Here is a 19,528-nt window from a genome sequence, read left to right as displayed (position 1 = left end):
GCTGCAGCCCTTCCTGCTCCTTGCTCTTTGGCCCTCTTAACCCCCACCCCCACCCCACCCCACACACAAACATCCATAGAACATGTTCTGAAGCCCCTGCAGAGAAAAGGCGGGCGAGAGACTGCCACAAGTCCCTTGTTTCCTCCCTTGTCTGGTCTCTGCTCTTTCTGATCAAGCCGTGTTTCTTTCTCCCCCTCTTCCTCTTGTCCATCATATCCGATGGATGCATTGAACAGTAGGGTGGATTCCTGCATTGAGCAGAGGGTTGGACTCGATGGCCTTGTAGGCCCCTTCCAACTCTGCTGTTCTAGGATTCTATGATTCTTTCTCCCCCTCTTCCCCTTGTCCATCATTTCCGATGGATGCATTAAACAGTAGGGTGGATTCCTGCATTGAGCAGAGGGTTGGACTCGATGGCCTTGTAGGCCCCTTCCAACTCTGCTGTTCTAGGATTCTATGATTCTTTCTCCCCCTCTTCCCCTTGTCCATCATTTCCGATGGATGCATTGAACAGTAGGGTGGATTCCTGCATTGAGCAGGGGGTTGGACTCGATGGCCTTGTAGGCCCCTTCCAACTCTGCTGTTCTAGGATTCTATGATTCTTTCTCCCCCTCTTCCCCTTGTCCATCATATCCGATGGATGCATTAAACAGTAGGGTGGATTCCTGCATTGAGCAGAGGGTTGGACTCAATGGCCTTGTAGGCCCCTTCCAACTCTGCTGTTCTAGGATTCTGAAGTCTCAAGTCTTCCTGTGGTAGGAACACGTGCTTAGTGGCCCTAAGGCCTCAGGGGGGTGTTTTGCTTTTATTTTTTGATGGAGGGGTATGTCAAATAGAATCGGATACGGAAGGAGACTGGGACGTTTGCGTTCCTTTTGCACTGTGGGCAAAAAAATCCCACTTTTTCTCTCCAGTAGTTCCAGCAATATTTGTATCCCCTGTGTTCATTGTGCTTATTTAGCAAAACATCTTGTTAGCCTAGACTATGCATGACTTTTTTTTAACATTGTCTTCTCCCCACCCCCACCCCTCTTCTTTTTTTCCAGGAGCCTGGAGAAAGAGATCACCTTTGATTTTGGACCTCACGGAGAATTTTCTTATCTCTATGGCCAGTGCTATGAACTTGCCACTAATGAGTAGGTGCCTGCGTCCCCTGCTCGCTGCCTTTTTCTTCCGGGGAGTGGATCTTTCCCCTTTGCTCAGACCTCTTTGACATCTGGAGCACTCCTTTTGGTGATAATGAGGTGCTGCTCCTTCCGGTGTGTGTGTGTGTGTGAGGGAGTAGCCAGGGCAGGGCCTGCCGTCACACCCCAACCTTCCTACTCCCCAGCTGTATCCTACTTACCAGACCATCCTTCTGCTCAGCATTTCCACCCCCTCCTCCTGTCGTAATACTCCCAATCAGGACATGTGAAGTAGGATTTGGAATAAGCTGAGCACATGGAGTATGTGAAGCCAAGTAAACAAACTTTGAGTAGAAGCAGCCCAAGTACTGGGGCAGTTCTGTTATGTCATTTCTGCTATGACCTAACCCTTGAGGTTGGGCTCCCCAACTTTTGTCGCCCAGTGGGCACGTTTGGAATTCCGTGAGTGTCTCGTGGGCACTCCTGCAGATTGGCTGCCACGTGAGAGCCTTGCCCAGTCATAAAACAACTGGCGTGGCTGGCCACAGAACACTCATTTCCCAGAAGCCAAACTGGTGAAACTTAAAGAAAAGTTACTTGCCCAAGAACCAAAGAGGTGGGTACCCAAATAAAGATGGGGGGGGGCAACACTTCACTTTGCAGCAAGCCGCCTCTCCATTACTTTTTTTAATTATTAAAAAAAAATCTTTAGGTATGAAAAACACACCAAACAACAGGAGGAGCAAGGAGACACCCCCCCCCCCCCCAGGCTTGGGGTCAAAGCAGTGCTGGTTGCTACTGCCTTTTCCTTACCTTTTTATATAGAAATATGTTCCAGTTCCCTGTTGGGTCCCCTTTTTGCCATGGGCTGTAGAGTGGGGGGTAATCTTGGCCTTGTGGATGGGAAGGCTTGGGGTACGGGTCAGGCGGAGTGTAAGGCAGTGCAGATGGAAGGAGGGTCTTCACTTGAAGAAAGACTGCTTCAAGGATGACCTTTGGCCGCTCTTGCGAGACAGGATCCATGCCGAGCTGTCTTCAGTTGCAGCTGGATTAATGCGGATGCTGGCTGACCATCTTCTGGGCATTAAGACGAGCTTTCTAATGCACAGCCTGAAATTCAGTTTTTATTGTTGTCTGGAAATGGCTCAAAGGACACTTAATCGTGGACTTGCACTCCAGAGAAGAAAGTAACGGTCATCAAATGCTCAGCACACGCCCCGCCCAGTCTGCACTTCTTCTTAATGTGAGCCTCGTGGCAATTGTCCAGGGTACACCGCGAGGTGCAACATTCTGCATCGAGAAAAGCCAGGTTTGGTAATTTATCTGGAGATCAAATTAGGCCAGCAATGTAGTTGGTCACGTCAGTGTGAGTGACAGTTGAAATGAGTCAGAAGGTGGTTTCCATTGCTTGGAGGAAAGATGAGGGCTGTAGTGTTGTTCCTGGACCCCAAGCCAAGGGGCCGGGATAGGCCTTTGAGAACTCTGCTCCTTTCCCCTTGAGGCATGACAACAGTGGAATGAGGAGGAAATCGTTTTGAGTTCTGCATTAAAATGTCCAATTTGTGAGGTCATTTTGCAAACTAGGCACCATAAAGGATGGATGGATCCTTTATGGTGCATAGTTTGGAAAATGAGCGGATTTATGGTGGCCGCCTGTGTTTTTTGTTTGCAGCAAATGAGATGCCCTGGGGAAAAAAGGGCAGGTGAGACTTACTGCATACCAGAGGAGGGATTAAGTGGTGGTTGTGGAACAATAGGATTCCACCAAAGCTGAAAGGCCCTGCTCTGGCTGATGCATCAGTTCCAAGCTAGATAAGGTCATAGAATCATAGAACAGCAGCGTTGGAAGGGGCCTACAAGGCCATCGAGTCCAACCCCCTGCTCAAGGCAGGAATCCACCCTAAAGCATCCCTGACAGAGGGTTGTCCAGCTGCCTCTTGAAGGCCTCCAGTGTGGAAGAGCCCATGATAACCTCCCTAGGGAACATGTACATGATAACCTCCCTAGGGAACTGGTTCCATTGTCGTACTGCTCTAACAGTCAGGAAGTTTTTCCTGATGTCCAGCCGGAATCTGGCTTCCTGTAACTTGAGCCCGTTATTCCGTGTCCTGCACTCTGGGTGGATGGAGAAGAGATCCTGGCCCTCCTCTGTGTGACAACCTTTTAAGTATTTGAAGAGTGCTATCATGTCTCCCCTCAATCTTCTCTTCTCCAGGCTAAACATGCCCAGCTGACAGCGGATTGTGCTGAACTGCTGCAGGGTTATTGGGGTGGGGTCCCAGTTGCAGGAGCAAAAGGGCCACGTGTTAAAGAGTGCAGAGCCCTCTACTTGTCCCTTAGCGAGGCTGCTATATCAGAGGAGAGACCTGCTGGGAGAAAAGCACTTTGAGGAGGAAAAGGAGCCCAGGTGCTAAGCAGGGGAGCTGAGAGAGGGCCCACCTCTCTTCCCCAGGGTCCCCTTTTACTCCTTGAACGGGAGTCTCAGCAGTCTGAGTTGACTGTGGCAGATCTGGGCTGACCCGCCTGGATGTCACTGTCCTGCAATTCCGAAGCAAATGTGCTCTAGGGCTGAGAGGTCATAGCGGGAGGAGCACAGGTATTGGAAGATGCTTTGGCTCATCTGGTGCCATGGTCTGGACCTCTCCCTTGTAATCACAGCTGTCAAAAGCCCCCTGCCATGAACATCACTTGGCACAGCATGTTTTCCTGACCTAGATGGAAGAAAAGGGACGATTACTGGTCATGCCTGTTCCATTTTTAGGAGGCAAAATTGGACCTCTTGTTTCCGGGTGGGAATTGGCTTTTGCAAAAGGGCAGTTTGGTCCCTCACACAGAAGCAGTTTATTTTTAGAAATGAGGCTAGCAGCTTTTCGAATGATCCAAGCATTCTTGAATCCAACAGCCATTTTTGGCATGCCAGGCTGAAGCTGGCCTCCAAGCTCTACTCCGGAACCCAGAGCTCCTCACTAGGCTAAATCCTGGGACCAGGTGATAATCTGCTTCTTGCTCCTTCTTAGTTGAGCTTTGGTGCAAGTTGATATGGCCCCTCAGGCAGGGTTCATCCAGACCCATGACGGCCTCTTTAAAAGAAATGCAGGTTTGCCTTTGCAGGTAGAAAGCTTAAATGCATGCAGCCAGTTGGCCACAGGCAACGCTTTGCCAAGCTGACTTCTTGCTACCACGTCATCACCAGTGGTCTTGAGATCTGCCCCTTGATGAATAGGAGCCAACAGTGCGATATGGCTGCAAGAAAGGCAAATGCTATTTTGGGCTGCATTAATAGAAGTATAGCTTCCAAATCACGGGAGGTACTGGTTCCTCTCTATTTGGCCCTAGTTAGGCCTCATCTAGAGTATTGCGTCCAGTTCTGGGCTCCACAATTCAAGAAGGACACAGACAAGCTGGAGCGTGTTCAGAGGAGGGCAACCAGGATGATCAGGGGTCTAGAAACAAAGCCCTAAAGAGAGACTGAAAGAACTGGGCATGTTTAGCCTGGAGAAGAGAAGATTGAGGGGAGACATGATAGCACTCTTCAAATACTTAAAAGGTTGTCGCACAGAGGAGGGCCAGGATCTCTTCTCGATCCTCCCAGAGTGCAGGACACGGAATAACGGGCTCAAGTTAAAGGAAGCCAGATTCCAGCTGGACATCAGGAAAAACTTCCTGACTGTTAGAGTAGTACGACAATGGAACCGTTTACCTAGGGAGGTTGTGGGCTCTCCCACACTCGAGGCCTTCAAGAGGCAGCTGGACAACCATCTGTCAGGGCTGCTTTAGATTCCTGCATTGAGCAGGGGGTTGGACTCGATGGCCTTGTAGGACCCTCCCAACTCTGCTATTCTATGATTCTATGTGCTCATTCTTAGCTGTCTGCACCCAGGCATACACATATAGGGGGTTTCTGCTTCCTAGTTTCTTTCCAGCCTTGGGAGTATTGGCAGTTTCCCTTCTGTTTGAGAGCACAGCCCATATACTCTTTTATCAGGCTGTGGCAGAGGCAACTCAGCAGGAGCTGGTGAATATTTTTTTTATAAGTGTTAGCAGGGGCTTGGTACTGATGTTTGCTTAGTTGTGAGGGAGGGGGAAGAGGAGAGACCCCACAGTAATTTCCTTTCCTTTCCTTGATGGACTGATGGCTAGTGTGATAAGGGTTCCATCAGGAATTCCCAGTACCTGCCTGGTAAGCAGATCATGTTTGGCTGATGTGAAGGGCACGGGGACAAAGAACCAGAAGTCACCAGGAGGGATTGAAAACTCTGCTCAGAGGAGAGGAGCTCGCTCCCTTCTCCAGCGCCAATTTCTAAGCCTTCAGTGGAAACTGCTGAACTGTTTTCAGTGATTTCCTCTGCATTCTAAAAACATGCTGCTGCTGTTTTTTAAAGACGTTTGGAGTCCCTGAATTCTTGTACAAGGTTGTATTTTGCATGTCCTGGTGGGGAGCTGGATTCCTGCCTCCTTGAGTTGCTTTCTTTGACAACAGAATAATCCCCTATCACAGGTGTAGATCAGAGCCCCTATTCATCATCTTCCTGCTAAGCTTCCTCTAAGGACCTGAGCAGTGGCCCGGCTGGAGACATTTTGCTTTGGGGACCCTTGTTGTAGAGCTCCACTCTAGTGATCAGGTCTGTCAAATGTATGACGAAGAAGCTCATAGAACTCTTCTACCCTCTTTCCCCACTCCAGATACATCTATCGTCTCTGTCCATTTAATAGAGTGTCTCAGAAACCCAAGCACGGCGGCTCGGAGACCAACCTTGGGTAAGAGCTTCTGACACGTCCACCCATTCCAGTGCCCACGCCGCTCGTAGTGGTCTGACGTCACCTGCCTCCTGAACTGAACTGGGAAGGGCTGTGGTGTAGTGGCTAGAAGACAGGACTATGAACCAGGAAGTCCTTAGCTTGAATTTTGCCTCTGCCTTGAACTCGCTAGGCAAACCCTAACTCTCAGCCTTAGTGCACCCCACCCCACTGCTGTTTGGTGGGAGTAATATTGACCTACCTTACCAGGCTGTTGTATTATTAATATTATTATTTATTTATTTATTTATTTAGCACCATCAATGTACATGATAACATATTTGAAGTACTTGGGGCAATATATGAAGTACTATTTTAATGCAAATTATTATTATTATTATTATTATTATTATTATTATTATTGATGATGATGATGATGATGATGATGATGATGCGCCTTCTTCAGTAAAAACATCCTCCCCCATTACAAAGTGAGAAGGGACCCCCAATAAGTGTACTGTGAGTTCTCAAAAAATGGGTAGCCTGTTCTTTTTTATAACTTGTGTATAATGGCTAACTGCTGGTAACACAATAAACTAACTCTGACTCTACCTCTTGAGAACAGCCACCTCCCACGGCACGGCCTCACTTGGGGTGTGTGGAGATGGCACGGCATACCTGGTTCTCAAAATATCTCCTTTCCTGTGAGACCAGGCAGCCCTGGAGTGGATGCCGCCTCCGTGTGTGTCCGTGTGTGTCCATCTTTTCTCACTGGGCTCTAACACTCCCCAAGGCTGTGGTTGGCAAGGACTGCTTTGGGTGCCCTGACTTGCCTTGTTTCCTTTCCAGCACATGGGGTTCCTGGACTGGCCCAGATGATAACAAATTCAGCATCATGAAATATGAACACGGCACGGGCTGCTGGCAGGGCCCCAACCGATCCACCACGGTGAGTTACTCGGGCGGGCCCAAGAGGCCAGTAGGCTGGGCTGAATGACAAGCAACGTGCAGCTGCTCTTCAAGGTCCCCAGTAGTAGGCCTGGCTGGCAATTTGCCACAGCTGCGGACTGGGAGAAGTGTTTTGGCTTCTGATACGTCATCCCAGAGTTCTGTGTTCAAATCGAACCCCCCCAAAAAAATCCCATCATTTTTTTTACTCCCAAGCATGCCCATGAAAATGGACTCTCCAGATCTCATGGAGTGAAGGAAACCACAGGGAGTCCCAATTCAACAAAATAAGCACACTTGTAATAACACAGTTAAGTGCAAAACAGAGCTAGTAGTTGGAATGCACTGTAAATGTGTTGGTCTGTGAGTGAGCTAGTAGTTGTAGCAGAATATCAGGCAGAGGGACGGGCAGTGAGCAGGAGTTGGTCGGCCGGTCGGCCGGTCATGCCTTGCCTTAGTCATAGCCCAGGATTTCCCTTGGGAAAATTTGACAGTTTGCTCAAGTTCAGGATCAGAACGCCCCATCAAGTCAGATTAGCAAGTGGACTTGCAGGGAATGGGGTGTGTGTGTGCGTGTTAGGGGTTCCTGGCAGAAGCTTGCTTCCTTGAATCAGCTATTTTGGCTGGCTGAAACTTTTGGTGATGTGTTGAGAGGAAGTGATGTCTGATGGGCTGTCCTTAACCACTGGTATGGGGGAATTCATCCTCTGGAGGGACGGGGAGGCTGTCACTCTTTGTGTTTAAGAAGAAAACTTTCACCTGCTTAAGAGCAAAGGTTGCAACAGCTGCAATCCTAAGCGTGCTTCCATGGGGTTTCCCAGTTGCAAGGGCTAGGGACTTTGGAAGGTTCATCCACCTAGAAAAGCTGGTAGAAATCCAGCATGTCAAGGGATAAGCATTGCTTTATGTGCAAGGAGAGGCACGTCAAGGAATGAGGGACATCCAAGCCTCTACCTATAGCCTGAAATGGAACAATCCAGGAAAAGAGTTGTCCTATAATTCGGTGGCCCTTAAGAGTAGTTCAGCACTGGAAAATTCTGTTACAGTAATGCTGTTTGTTGGGCGATAGGATTCCCTGCTTCTGGGCAGGGTTGTTCAACATTTAGGTGATTCATTGGCTACGTTCAGACAACATGCTAATCAATGGCTGTTTTCCATTTTGTTCCTATTACCACCACCACCGTTGATTAGCGTGTCATCTGAACTCAGCCACTGGGTTACTTCTAGCCCTGTGATTCCTTGACTTATGATGTTCTATTGACATTGTAAGTGTGCTTTGGATTGGTAAGAGCTGCTGGGGTGGGGTGATTACGTGGCAGAATTTGGAGGGGGTATCTTTGGGCCAGTGGTTAAGTGTCCAGCCTTATCTACCTCACAGGTTGGTTGTGAGGATAAAATGGGAATAATCCCATGTATGTCACCTGGAGCTCCTTGGAGGAAGGGTAGGATACAGACACGTTAGTTAGCCAGACATGTTGGATAATGTGAAATAATGAAGGGATGCCGAGTTTGTGTGCCCCACTTTTAAAAGGGTCCGAATGCTGGACTCCAGTGGGTAGACTAAGAGCTTACTGAAATGATTTCTCCCTCTCCAAGGTGAAGCTTTCATGTGGCAAAGAGACGGTGGTCGTGTCCACAGCAGAGCCCAGCCGCTGTGAGTACTTAATGGAGTTTGTCACCCCAGCAGCCTGCTATGAGCCAAAAGACCTCAATCACGACGAACTCTGAAAGCAGGTGAGTCCCATCAGCAAATCCCAACACTTCTAGATTGGACTCAGGAGCTCAGGGCAGTATTGAACCGTGGAAGGAAAGCCACTGGGAGACCGGGCAAGGGTTCTGTGAATAGGATTCGCCTTCCTCGCATGAGATGTCTGCAGCAGGGAGCTGTGTGGGCCTGATTGGAGATGGCCAAAGATTGGGCCACTTGGGAAGTAGCGACTCTCACCCTGGCCTCCTCCTCTGTGTCAAAGCCCTGCTCTCTGCATCAGAGGACCAATGCGGGTGCCAGCTTTGATTGATTGTACTGTCTGCCTTTTTGTTCTTGCAGATGCACCCAAGAGCCATTGCCAGTGGAGCCAGGTTCTAATCCACATGATTCCAAGAAACATTACAGAATCCATCACACCTCCTGCCCCAAAGCCCACCCTCACGGACTTCCCACATGGATCCATCTACTAGTGCTGCTCTGCCCCAGTGGACCTTGGGGCTTTTAAATACTTGTTTTCCCCCTGCCAAGTACTGGGACTTGATTCTGTCTTCTCCCCAGACGCAAACCCATGGCTTTCAGGGAAGCAGCTGCCCGACCATGCACAGCACATAGGACTGCACAGCCGCCTGGTCCTTTATCCTGCTGGGGGAAGGCGTCTTCTGACCCTTACTATCACTCCTTTGGGTGGGAGGGGGTGCAGTGACCCCAGGCCAGCTGCCTGAACCGCTTTCTCCTTCCTGTTGGGCCTCTTTTGTTCTGAGCCAGATTTCCACTCGGTCTGAGACTTTGCACAGGTGAAGGAAGGAGACTGGGAAAAGAGCCTGTGCCAAGCTTGTCTCCCGCATTGCAGCCTGTGTGTTTTTTTTTTTAAAAAAAAATCTGCTGTTTGGTGTTGATCTCTTATTGGGGAAAAACGCATTCTCTTCCAATAAACATCCATCTCCCATCTCTTATTTTGTCCCTGTTGCATCCGAAGTGTGTTGGGGTGGTGGATTTCATTGCGTTTGAAGGGGTGCTGTGAACCGAGGGTGGCACAAGGCCTGCTTTCAGCAGGGGCAGCTGGTGTCAGCTGTATGAACACGTCCTTCCTCTCCTCCCCCCACCCCTTTCAGCAGGCAGAAACCTCCTATGAAAAGCAGCAGTGGGGGGATGGGATGATGGGTTAGAACCAACACACCATCTTCTTCTCTCTCCCAGTGGTCCTTGGGGAACTGGGCCTCCCGGCTCTGTCCTGCTTCTGCTCTTGATAGAGGGTTTTTTTTTGGGGGGGGGGGGAGGGCAAAGCTGGTGCCTTTCACCTGCTCCCCTTGATTGCTGTCAAAGCCCAACCAATTTCCATCACAAAAGGGAGTCTCCTTCTCCCCCAGCCGCCGTTGTTTTCCATCTGAGCCCCTCTCCAAAAGGGCGTCCTGCTGCTTGCCGGAGGCTGGGGGTTGGCTCTCACAAAAGGGCCCTCTGTTGACTGGGGATAGTTTTGCTTTATGGGTTCAGGTCTCCCCTGGGCAAAGAGGTTTTGGAGGAAGGGGTGGGGTGGCTGTGGTGAGGATGTGCAGTTTCTGAGGGGAGAGCACTACCCTCATCTTCCTACTCAATCTTTCCAGCGTATGGGAGGAGGGAAATGGTTTCCCTCCCCACCCCTTGACCGTCAGGTGACACAGCCCCCTCCCACTGGCTTTAAATTAAACAGCTGCTCCCCATTCACATACCAACTGGTTTACGTGTATAACCTCACACGAGTCCCTTTCCTTTGGAGCAGTAAAGGTTGGTGACCGAGAGACCCTTAGTATTTTTCTGGACTTTGAGAAGTAGACCAAATTAGGTTGTATTAATATGGGGCACAGGACAAAACCGAGTTCCTTCCTCTCTCTGAGTTCCACCCATTTGTTTGCATACCTGGGAGTGTAATAAAGCAATAAAACCCAGTAACTGCGTTTTATAGATCCATTTAGCTGCCCCGGGTGGCAGAAGTGTTTGAGTTGTGGAGTGACCCTATGTGCAGAGTTATCTGTGGTCCCCATCACTGAGGGCCAGGGCACCTGCTACGTCGTCCCCATACACACTGGCTTATTTCCCCCCATAAAAGTGGTTTGTAGTTCTTTGCTCATACAGAAAACAGTAGACGTTCCACTTGGGCAAACCATGAGCGTGGGGCCTTGTCCAGTGTCTGAACTGAGCATCAGGTTTTGTACCCCTGTACAGTTTTGTTATTGTAGCTATTGATGTCCTCCCATAGAACTCAATGGGAGTAGCTGGGCCTGGACCCCACCCATGTCTGCCCAGCCCCAATCCGTGTTCTGTTTCTTGTCTCAGTAGTATGACAGAGCCAGGGACTATGTTTTGCTTCTAGCTGCTTCTGACTCCTTCCTGCAGCATATTTGAATCATTTGAGAGCAAGTTGGCTGTCTGTTTAAGCAGAGCATAAAACTCCATCCTATGCATCTTTGTCCCAATGTTTAAAAGCCATGAGAACGTCCAGGGCAGCAAGATGTCAAATTCTTCACAGCCCTTTGGAAATGAGGGCCAGCCTAGAAATATTTCCCCCGCTGAATACTTTCTCCTACTGAAGGCCCCGGTTAACAAAACGTAATAAAAACGACACAGAAAAGTGTTTCTAGGATGATGCATGTTGGTTGATGCTATGTAGAGCTGTGCTGGAATTCTCTTCCTTTGCCACACAACAAGACACTCGTAAGATTCTGAACTTTTTATTTTCTGGCATGAAAAGTACAAATAATTAAACAATTCCATGTAAAAGATTCATACAGCCGCCGTGCCTGAAATCCCAGTAATAAATAGTCTAAACTAAATGCAAAGTGTCATTTTTTTCTTATTTTTTTTTACAGCAGTTTTTTTTTTAAACCCTTCCCACATCAACTGACTCTCATGATTTTTTTTTTAAATATTGTTTTTAAAAACTGTCCCAATACGTAAGTGTGAAGCTTAAAGGAGCTCTAGGGGCCAGGCACTCCAGCCCTGTCATCTTCTGCCCTGAGCCCCACCATGCCCCATGACTAAATACATGGGTGGGGAGGGTGGGGGGGCATGTAAAAGGTTATTAGGAACTTGCCATTACAACAGACAGACAATTCTTTATCCCTCTGCTCCCTTCAATGTTGCACCCTGACCCATCAATGGAAGCAAATTTTCCTAGCAGACTGTGAGGGTGTGTTACTAGCCTTCCTCCCTCACGCTCCAGCGTCTGCCTTCATCAGTATGCAAACTTCTCTCTTTCCCTCCCCACCCCTGATCCAACCCCCTAATCAATCCACTTCACTGTTTAGTAAACGCAAACTGGCACTTATTGCTACTTGAAAAAATATACTTGAGAAGAGGCTAGATTGCTGTGACCATTTAGGAATCAACAGATCGCAAGAGAGAGAATTTTGTTTGCCACTAAATGCCCTTGTTGAGATGCAGGTAAAGGAGTCAGATGCAGGGTGTGGTTGCAGGATTAGTAATTAAGCAGGATCTGAACAGCCAGCCACGGGGCATTTTGACCAGCCGAATGGAACTGGGGGGCAATGTGCGCTAGTAGCTGTGGGTTCCATATGCAGCAAGACTCAGTGGCTCTGTTTCTGAACAGGACTTTAAGCACAGAGGGGTTTTCAGGGGCTGCATAGCCTGCAAAGGGGGCCAGACTTGTGACCGTGCCTTGATTATCTCTGAGCAAGAGAACTTCAGGAGTTCCCCACCCTCCAAAAGCACTTTGTTCGAGGGGCCTTCCTACTCTGTCCAGTCCTGCTGTCGTGTGTGTGTGTGTGTGTGTGTACACACATGCACACACACCCCTGGCATGGGCCATTCCTCTATAGGGCTGCTCTTGAGAAGTTAGGACTTGTTACTGCTAGTGTGGCACTATTTTAAGAAACTGCACGTTCCCTTCCTGTGGTTTCACTCATTGCTCTTACTTTGGCCCTATGGACACGCATCCGACATATCTGGGGTTGGGGGTGGGAGCAGCCTTCTATCCACGCTGCTCCTCCACACCGACAGGGCTGGCCGGCTGACTGCCCAAGCAGACCAAGTGGTTGCTTGAAGGATAGCCTCAAAGCATAATCCCCTCCGCCGCCATGCTGTAATGCCCTTATTCTTCTACCAAAGAACCCCTCCCTCACATCACACATTGCTGAAGGCGATGCTCTGTCTGCTCTATGCGGTGTCCATTTACTCTTCAGTGGATTAACTCTGTATTAATTTGCAATGCAGTAAAACATTCCCAAGAATCCAGTAGCTTGTCTCCCACTGTCACTTGTACATGGATGTGCACTACAGATGAGATGTGCGTCCATCCCTCACGAAGACGTTTGACTTCTAGAGACCGCAGGGAGGGAGCAGGCAACTTGGGCAACTCACATTAACAAACTATCCTTCCCAGGGACATATACCAGAGGGCAGCGCGGTCTCTCCTAAAAAGGGACAGTTGGAGCAGATGTGAGAAGCATGTAATAGGAGCCCTTGCACTGCCATGGGGTGCAATTTTCTAGCATTACAAGGTCCCCAGAGGCAGGCCCCTAATTGGGGCCAGCTGCTCAAGGTGGCAGAATGTCTTGGGTTGGGTCCACCCTGCTGCCCACTCTTGTGCAGGCTCAGAAGCTTGGGAATAAGAATTGCCTGTTATATGGGTTGTGTTGCATGAACCCAGCTGCTCTAAAAAACTACTGTTTGTTAACCACCAACAACCCTCAAGGAGAACCCATGGTTTGTTGGTGGACTATGAAATGTGGGTTGTTCATGGTTAACAAACCAGGATTTGTTAGTGCAGCTGGGTTCACACAACACAACCACCCAAGGTTCAACAACAACCCACACTCAACTCATATTCATTCTTGAGTGTGGGTTGTCGTGCTGTGTGAACCCAGTCACTGAGTTCAAAGGGGCTTATTTCCAGAAGTACAGGACTGTAGTCTAACTCTGCTTTTAACAGCTTCACTAGATCATCTGCTGCTGCCATGGCCTTTTATATGGTGTTTTTCATAATCTCTGCACAGGCAAACAGAAAAACCTGCACCCCTGCAAAGCATCTTTGGCGCATTCCAAAGCTAGACAGAGATATTTGGGGGTGGGGGAGGTAGGGGGTCCACCACCTGGGTCTAGTATGAATGCCCACAGGGCACACCCCACGCCTTACTGCTCAGTTTTTCTTTGGCTGCTGTCCTAAATAGCCCATGTGGCAAGATAGAAATCAAAACAACTTATTTACGTTTAAAATGTGAGAGGGTTTTGCTAGCTTCTCCTTCACCAAAGTCCTCATATAATTGTAAATTTTCTCTGAGGTTCAGCTACCTTGAACCTTTATTTTATTTATTTATTACATTTCTATACCGCCCCATAGCCGAAGCTCTCTGGGCGGTTTACAAAAGAGCTGTTGAGTCCAAAGAACAAGAGTCCTTCAACACAACCAAAATACCTCTGGGACTTAGGTTGGCTTTATTTGTTAGCCAACAAGGCAAGCTTTTCAGATCACAGGGCTCTTCCAAAAGAAAACAGCAGCTCTTTTTGCATGTCCGCTTCATCAATAGATTTTGGTCCAGTATGTCATTTACCTTGCTGTTTAAATTTCAGAAATTTTGTTTAGTCAAATCTGAGCATTCATATACCAGTTTCTGTTGACTTGGCCTAGTTTGCTGACGGTCACATAGCATAGCAAGTGGTCTCTCCTTTTTGCAATGTTCAGGTGGCGCAAGGGGATGCGTGTTTGATTTGTTCCTAGTCTGAATATCCCAGACTAGTTGAATTCAAAGAGGCTTGCTGCCAGCTAAGAGTCCATAGGATTTCAGCCGCATTAACACATAAAGTCTAACCAGAAATCTCCTTTGTGCTTAAGTATCTCAGTGAATCAGAGCCAGAGAGGGTCAAAAATGTCCTTTATGCCAACAAGTTTCAGCTGCCTGTGGTGCTTTCTTAAAATATTTTAAAATAATAATAAAAAGTAAATTGTCACTGAAATAATTTCTGTAACATGTGGGAGGGATGCTGAGTGGCAGCATGTGAAGGGCAGAGGGTACAAAACACAAGAATAAATAGAGAAAATGACAAGTTACATGTTCTCCCACCCACCCACCCCTTAACCTCCTATTAGGATGAAGACTCAAATGTATTTTTCCCAACAAGACAAAAGTAGATGATGTAACATCAAACCCCACAAACTAACTTGCCTATAAAGATTTTGTTCTATATGCCACATTTGTAGGTTGTTTTTTAATTTTTTTTTACCTCTGTGCACATTGCCCTGTTGGAGAGCCTGTCATTTAAGCTTTTATAATAATTATTATTAATATTATTGTTTCAATTTTGTTTGCTATTTAATAAATAAATTAGGAATAATCACTTCTCAGCAAATTAAAAATATTTCCCTTTTAACTTGCAACTCTGATGAGAACATAAATATACACAAATGTACTCTTACAAGGCAGTAATAAATATTTAAGTTAACAATAAGTTAAAACTACAAGAAGCTAAAATTCGCAAAAAGATACAAGAGTTAATGGTGCCAGTTTTTTTTGTTCTTTTTCTCATTTTATCGCAAACAGAAGCTGCCACAGACTCTTACAAAACACAAGTGAACACATTTATTGTCAAAAAACCAAGAAATCCTAAACTAATTTCTAAATCATTAAACAAGTAAAACTCGAACTAATGCTAAAATGTTTAATTATCATTAAGTTCGTCTTTTAAATGTTGTTCGTTTTTGTTTCCATTTTTGCTTTTGAGAGCAAAAGAAAATAAAGTCCCTTGCTCACGTGCCAACGATGACTTCGTTGTTTTCAGCAAACCAAAATAAATAAATAAATAAAAAATGGAAAATAGCTGATGTGCATTTTCAGGATGTGATTTGTGAACACAGATCCAAAGAGATGCCTCGGGAAAGGCAGTAGCAAATGTGTCCCCCTTTAAAGTTAATTTTTTAAGAGAAATGTCCCTTCTCATTCCCTCTGAAGTGTGGGGAGGGGGGAATAAGAAAGAAACATAGGCATGGAGGTTAGTGTAGTACAACCCTCACAAACAGATTAATCCCACTTCAAGGCTCCATTCTGAAGGGAGACGGCCATAAATTAAAATAAATTAAATAAATACATCTCTTTTAAAGCAGCAGCTCTACAGAGCAAACTTATGGTATTTTAAAAGTCTTTCTGGGCTCTTTTGGCTTAGATTTGAGAAACGGGGTGATACGTTTGCAGAAATGGCTAAAACTCCAAAGGTATTTGGCATTTATGGCTGCCTGACGGGTTAAAAACACAACCAGATTTTCCTTTTCTTTCCCCTCCAAACTCTTGCTTTGAAACCAAATGAGTAAAAAAAGACGTTGGCTAGTGTTGTGGAGAAACTGTCCCATCTGAAAGTTTTGGCCTGTATTACTGATCCACCCACTCCCACACAATCACACCTGCATGCCAGGGATGAAGGATGGTCTATTAAGTGCAAGCAAAGAGAGAAATGGTGCCAGAGGGGCCTTGGTTGAATGCTGAACCTTTGCTCCTTTGCCAAGAGCCTGATCTCTACCTACTCCACGACAGCACCTCCTAAATCACAGAAACTTACATGCAGTAGGAGAGATGTCATCCGCAGGCGTTTCAGTCACTTTGTTAAGAACGGGGAAAGGGCCATGGCAAAGTCACCGGGAACAGATCTGTTATCAGGAACGGTCAGGGACGTTCCCCCACCCAAGCCCTTAAGCCAAGGGACCAATGTGACAAATGTCAGGTGGCAGGTATTGGAGCAGCAAGTTCTTTCCTTTCTTCGTAAAGGGCTACGTTATTTTGGCTTTCGATGAAGTAAAACGTTGCCTCGCACACTGAAGATCTATTTGGTTAAAGATGGCGGAGGGTGGGTTTATTTTGCCTTTAATTTGCCAACACGTTCACGTTACTCGGGCACAGAAAGGATGAAGGATGGCCTGGTGGGCCTTGGCTGGGGGCCGGAGTAGAGGCCCTGCGGGGCTACATCGGTCTCTGAAAAAGGCAGGGCATCACCAGAGAATATCCGTTCCTTTGTTATTGGGCACGATCCCTAAGCATGACTGGGCATCCTACTGTCATGATTTTAGGGTGGAATGACATTTGTGCCCGAGCCCTGTTACTTGCTGTGGCAGGTAACTCAAGACACAAATCACAAGCAGCAAAGGCCAGAGGCAGAGGCTGCTTGGAGGATGAGGGCTCCTGTCAAGTGAATCCTTTTAATAAGTTGGTTTGATACTGGTTTACACACATGTGCGCATGCACTCACACTCCCTCTCACACACACGCACATCCCTCTGGCTCTGTCAAAGCAGACACGCCCTTGCTACCTGGTGCTTTTGCAGACAACACTGAGCACCAATCAGATGCCAGCTTTGCTTTGGGAACTGCCTGTACTTTGACTAAAGATGTTTCTTTGTGCTCCTTGCACAAGGGCCCACACCTTGGATCTTGTTGCTCTGCCACCAGATTGACATCGAAACCTCTGCTAGGGAACCTAGTGCCTAATGGGGACAGAGAATGTCCTCATCATCTCTTCCCCATGCCCACACACACACACACACACACACACACCAATGTGGTCAGCAACCACAGGACGGAGCACATGCCATTAAGTTAGAATCGGACAGGGGATGTCATACTGAAAGCTAGATGCCCAGCAGACAAGAAGCATGTCTTTGGCAAGGATCCAGAAAGGCAGTCTAAGGAACCCACCTTCCTGTGAGATGAGCACAAGGCAATCATACTGGCTTATGCTGTAACCACTGCCCCAGGCTGCAGAAAAGGCCAAGAACCCAAGCAGGAGTTTGCATCTCAAAAGACTGGAAAATTTATTGCTGCCTAGAGGAAAAGAGAACCCCCCTGAGAGAAATCTGAAAGCATGGGAATCGCAAGGCCTTCCTACTCTCTGACTACTCCACCACTGCCTCAGAGCACAGAGGAGAGGCCAAGATCCCTTCCTCTATGAAGTCCTGCATGTCACCTAGCATCTGCTGGAGGTCACTGGATATCCTCAGTTGCTGTAGTCCACAATGGCAAAGTGCAGTGTTGCTTACAGAGGTGCTTGGCGTTGAAAGACACGTTCTCCCTTGGGCATGACCGGCCACAACACAGCAGGCTCTAAATCGAGCACGATGGCGAAGGGTGGAAATTTGTGCCATCTCAGAGCTGGGGTGCATGGGGTTAATTTGGGGCTGGCGAAGGGAATGAGCACGAGCGAGTATGAATGTTGAACACAAAAACCAGGCCAAGGTTGAACATGGGCTCTTGGCCCCTGCCACTGCTTCCATCACAGCCCATTTCTAACTCTGTCAGGAAGTGGGTGAAGAAGCAGAGGGTGTTACCGGAAAAGGTGCGGCACAGCCATCCCCCTGTGACATTGGCTTCCTGTCCCCCTGTGCAGATGGCAGCCCTCAGGAATCATGTTGGTCTCCATGTAGCTTCTGTGGTGGAGTGTGGCTTACACTCAGGTTTTCTAGGAAGCCATATGGATAAAGTAAACGAAGGCGTTACCAAAAGAACCCCCAACACCACCAGAGAATAGTGGAAGGAGGCCAAGAGCTGATACGTTGGGTTGCATTAGGGCGTCTGGAAAGGGCAAGTGGCAAATGTTCTACCTCGGGTCCGCTCAAACTGCATGGGAAAGAGAGGGCAAGTCAGAAAGGAATTAGTGCCTCCTTAGCAACACTTCACTCCTCCCTGCAAAGCTGTTCCTCCAAAACACCACGGAAGACCATTCCGCCATGCCCCACGGCAGCCTGGCCCACTGCTGTTGTGTCCTTCTGAAGTGCCAGGCCCAAGGAGCACGTGCAGATTTCCCGAGCTCTACCTGTCAGTCTTTCCTCTGCCCCTCTATCACCCCCACCATCCAGGCCTTTCCCTGGCCTCTTCCATAGGATCGCCAGATCAGAAATCCCAAAGCAAAGGTCTCTTTTACAGGTGGTTCTTGGAACTGTAGAGACTCCGGTTGCACTTTATGGTTCCGGGATGACACCCGGTGTTGGGGACGCTGCTGCGAAACAAGTGTTGCCACTTAAACTAAGAGAGTCCCCTGCTTTCGCTTCCTCAACTCTTCTCTTGCATGCTTTCTGCACAGCGTTGCTGGCACGAAGTGCAATGCATTGCACAGGAATCTCCCAAATTGGACCAGGCTGCCTTGCAGTTGGGAAGTTGAACAAAAAAGGTCTTTTTCTGTAACAGGTGACCACTGCATGGCCCGCCCCACTCCTCAGCAGACCTGGCGTTTCCTCTGCTATCTAAGATCCTTTGCAATGTTTATGTACCACAGTCTGGGGGAACCTCTTTAGTTCAGCCAACCACAGTCAGGGGTGTCTGGGTCAGTTCACATCCCCAGCAACAGCGGAGGGAGCTGTTTGGTGCAGCTACCATGTTGGCAAGCTAAGCATCTTCTCTGGACACTGGACAGGAGGACCCATCCGCACGAGTGGCCCTAAGGGGATGACGCAGGCAGTAGGAGGTTGACGGACCTAGCCTCTCTCTTCCCCCATGCAGCAGCAGGTTTTTCCAGCACAAGCAAACCCAGCTGCAGAAATCCATTTCCACACCCAAGCAGAATTTACAGTTTTGGGGTGTTTTTTGTTTAATGATTTTCTGATGACTCAGAAGAGAAAGAATCGTTAAAAAAAAAAAAAGCCCTATGGAAATGGATATGAGTAAAGCTAACGCTATCATTAAGCACATAGCCTTAAACATTTTTTAAAAAAACTGTTTCCAGTTTCCTGTACTTTCTGTTCTTTTGGCAGGAGGGTGAGAGAACTGGGGTGCTGTAATAAGCCGCTGCTAGAATCCGGTGATTACAGCCCTTTTGCCCACTCTCAGCCCCCAACAAAAGACACAAATAAAAAGAATGACCCCCTCCCCCAAAATAAAAGGGAGAAGAAGAAGAAAAAAAAGAATAGAATTTGCTTCCTTCCCTATCTCGATAGGTTAGGGAGAGGATTGTCCAAAATCTTTGGGATCTGAGTCACCCAAGTGCTGCTCTTGTACATGAATCTCAAGGCCTTTCCAGGCAATTGGGAGTGTGTTTTTCAAGTGTG

The 19,528-nt window shown here is 47.8% G+C and overlaps 2 protein-coding genes across 3 annotated transcripts in view; one reads left to right on the top strand and one right to left on the bottom strand.

Moving 5' to 3' along the window:
- The window catches only part of PRKCSH (PRKCSH beta subunit of glucosidase II), a 77,099-nt gene extending 67,631 nt beyond the window's left edge, over positions 1-9,468 (top strand). For both annotated transcript variants that reach the window (XM_063119150.1, XM_063119149.1), the window contains exons 14-18: positions 1,047-1,136; positions 5,808-5,882; positions 6,711-6,810; positions 8,406-8,543; positions 8,857-9,468. In XM_063119150.1, coding sequence (XP_062975220.1) covers positions 1,047-1,136; positions 5,808-5,882; positions 6,711-6,810; positions 8,406-8,537 — 397 coding nt within the window. In that variant the 3' untranslated portion in view covers positions 8,538-8,543; positions 8,857-9,468. The remainder of the gene's footprint in view (positions 1-1,046; positions 1,137-5,807; positions 5,883-6,710; positions 6,811-8,405; positions 8,544-8,856) is intronic.
- An 8,256-nt stretch (positions 9,469-17,724) lies between these two features.
- The window catches only part of ELAVL3 (ELAV like RNA binding protein 3), a 93,443-nt gene continuing 91,639 nt past the window's right edge, over positions 17,725-19,528 (bottom strand). The window contains exon 8 of the mRNA XM_063119166.1: positions 17,725-18,104. Coding sequence (XP_062975236.1) covers positions 18,100-18,104 — 5 coding nt within the window. The 3' untranslated portion in view covers positions 17,725-18,099. The remainder of the gene's footprint in view (positions 18,105-19,528) is intronic.

This window comes from Elgaria multicarinata, chromosome 3, assembly GCF_023053635.1.
Source record: "Elgaria multicarinata webbii isolate HBS135686 ecotype San Diego chromosome 3, rElgMul1.1.pri, whole genome shotgun sequence".
Lineage (NCBI taxonomy): Eukaryota > Metazoa > Chordata > Lepidosauria > Squamata > Anguidae > Elgaria > Elgaria multicarinata.
Note: the sequence above shows the minus strand (reverse complement) of the source record. Positions and strands in the feature narration are given on the sequence as shown.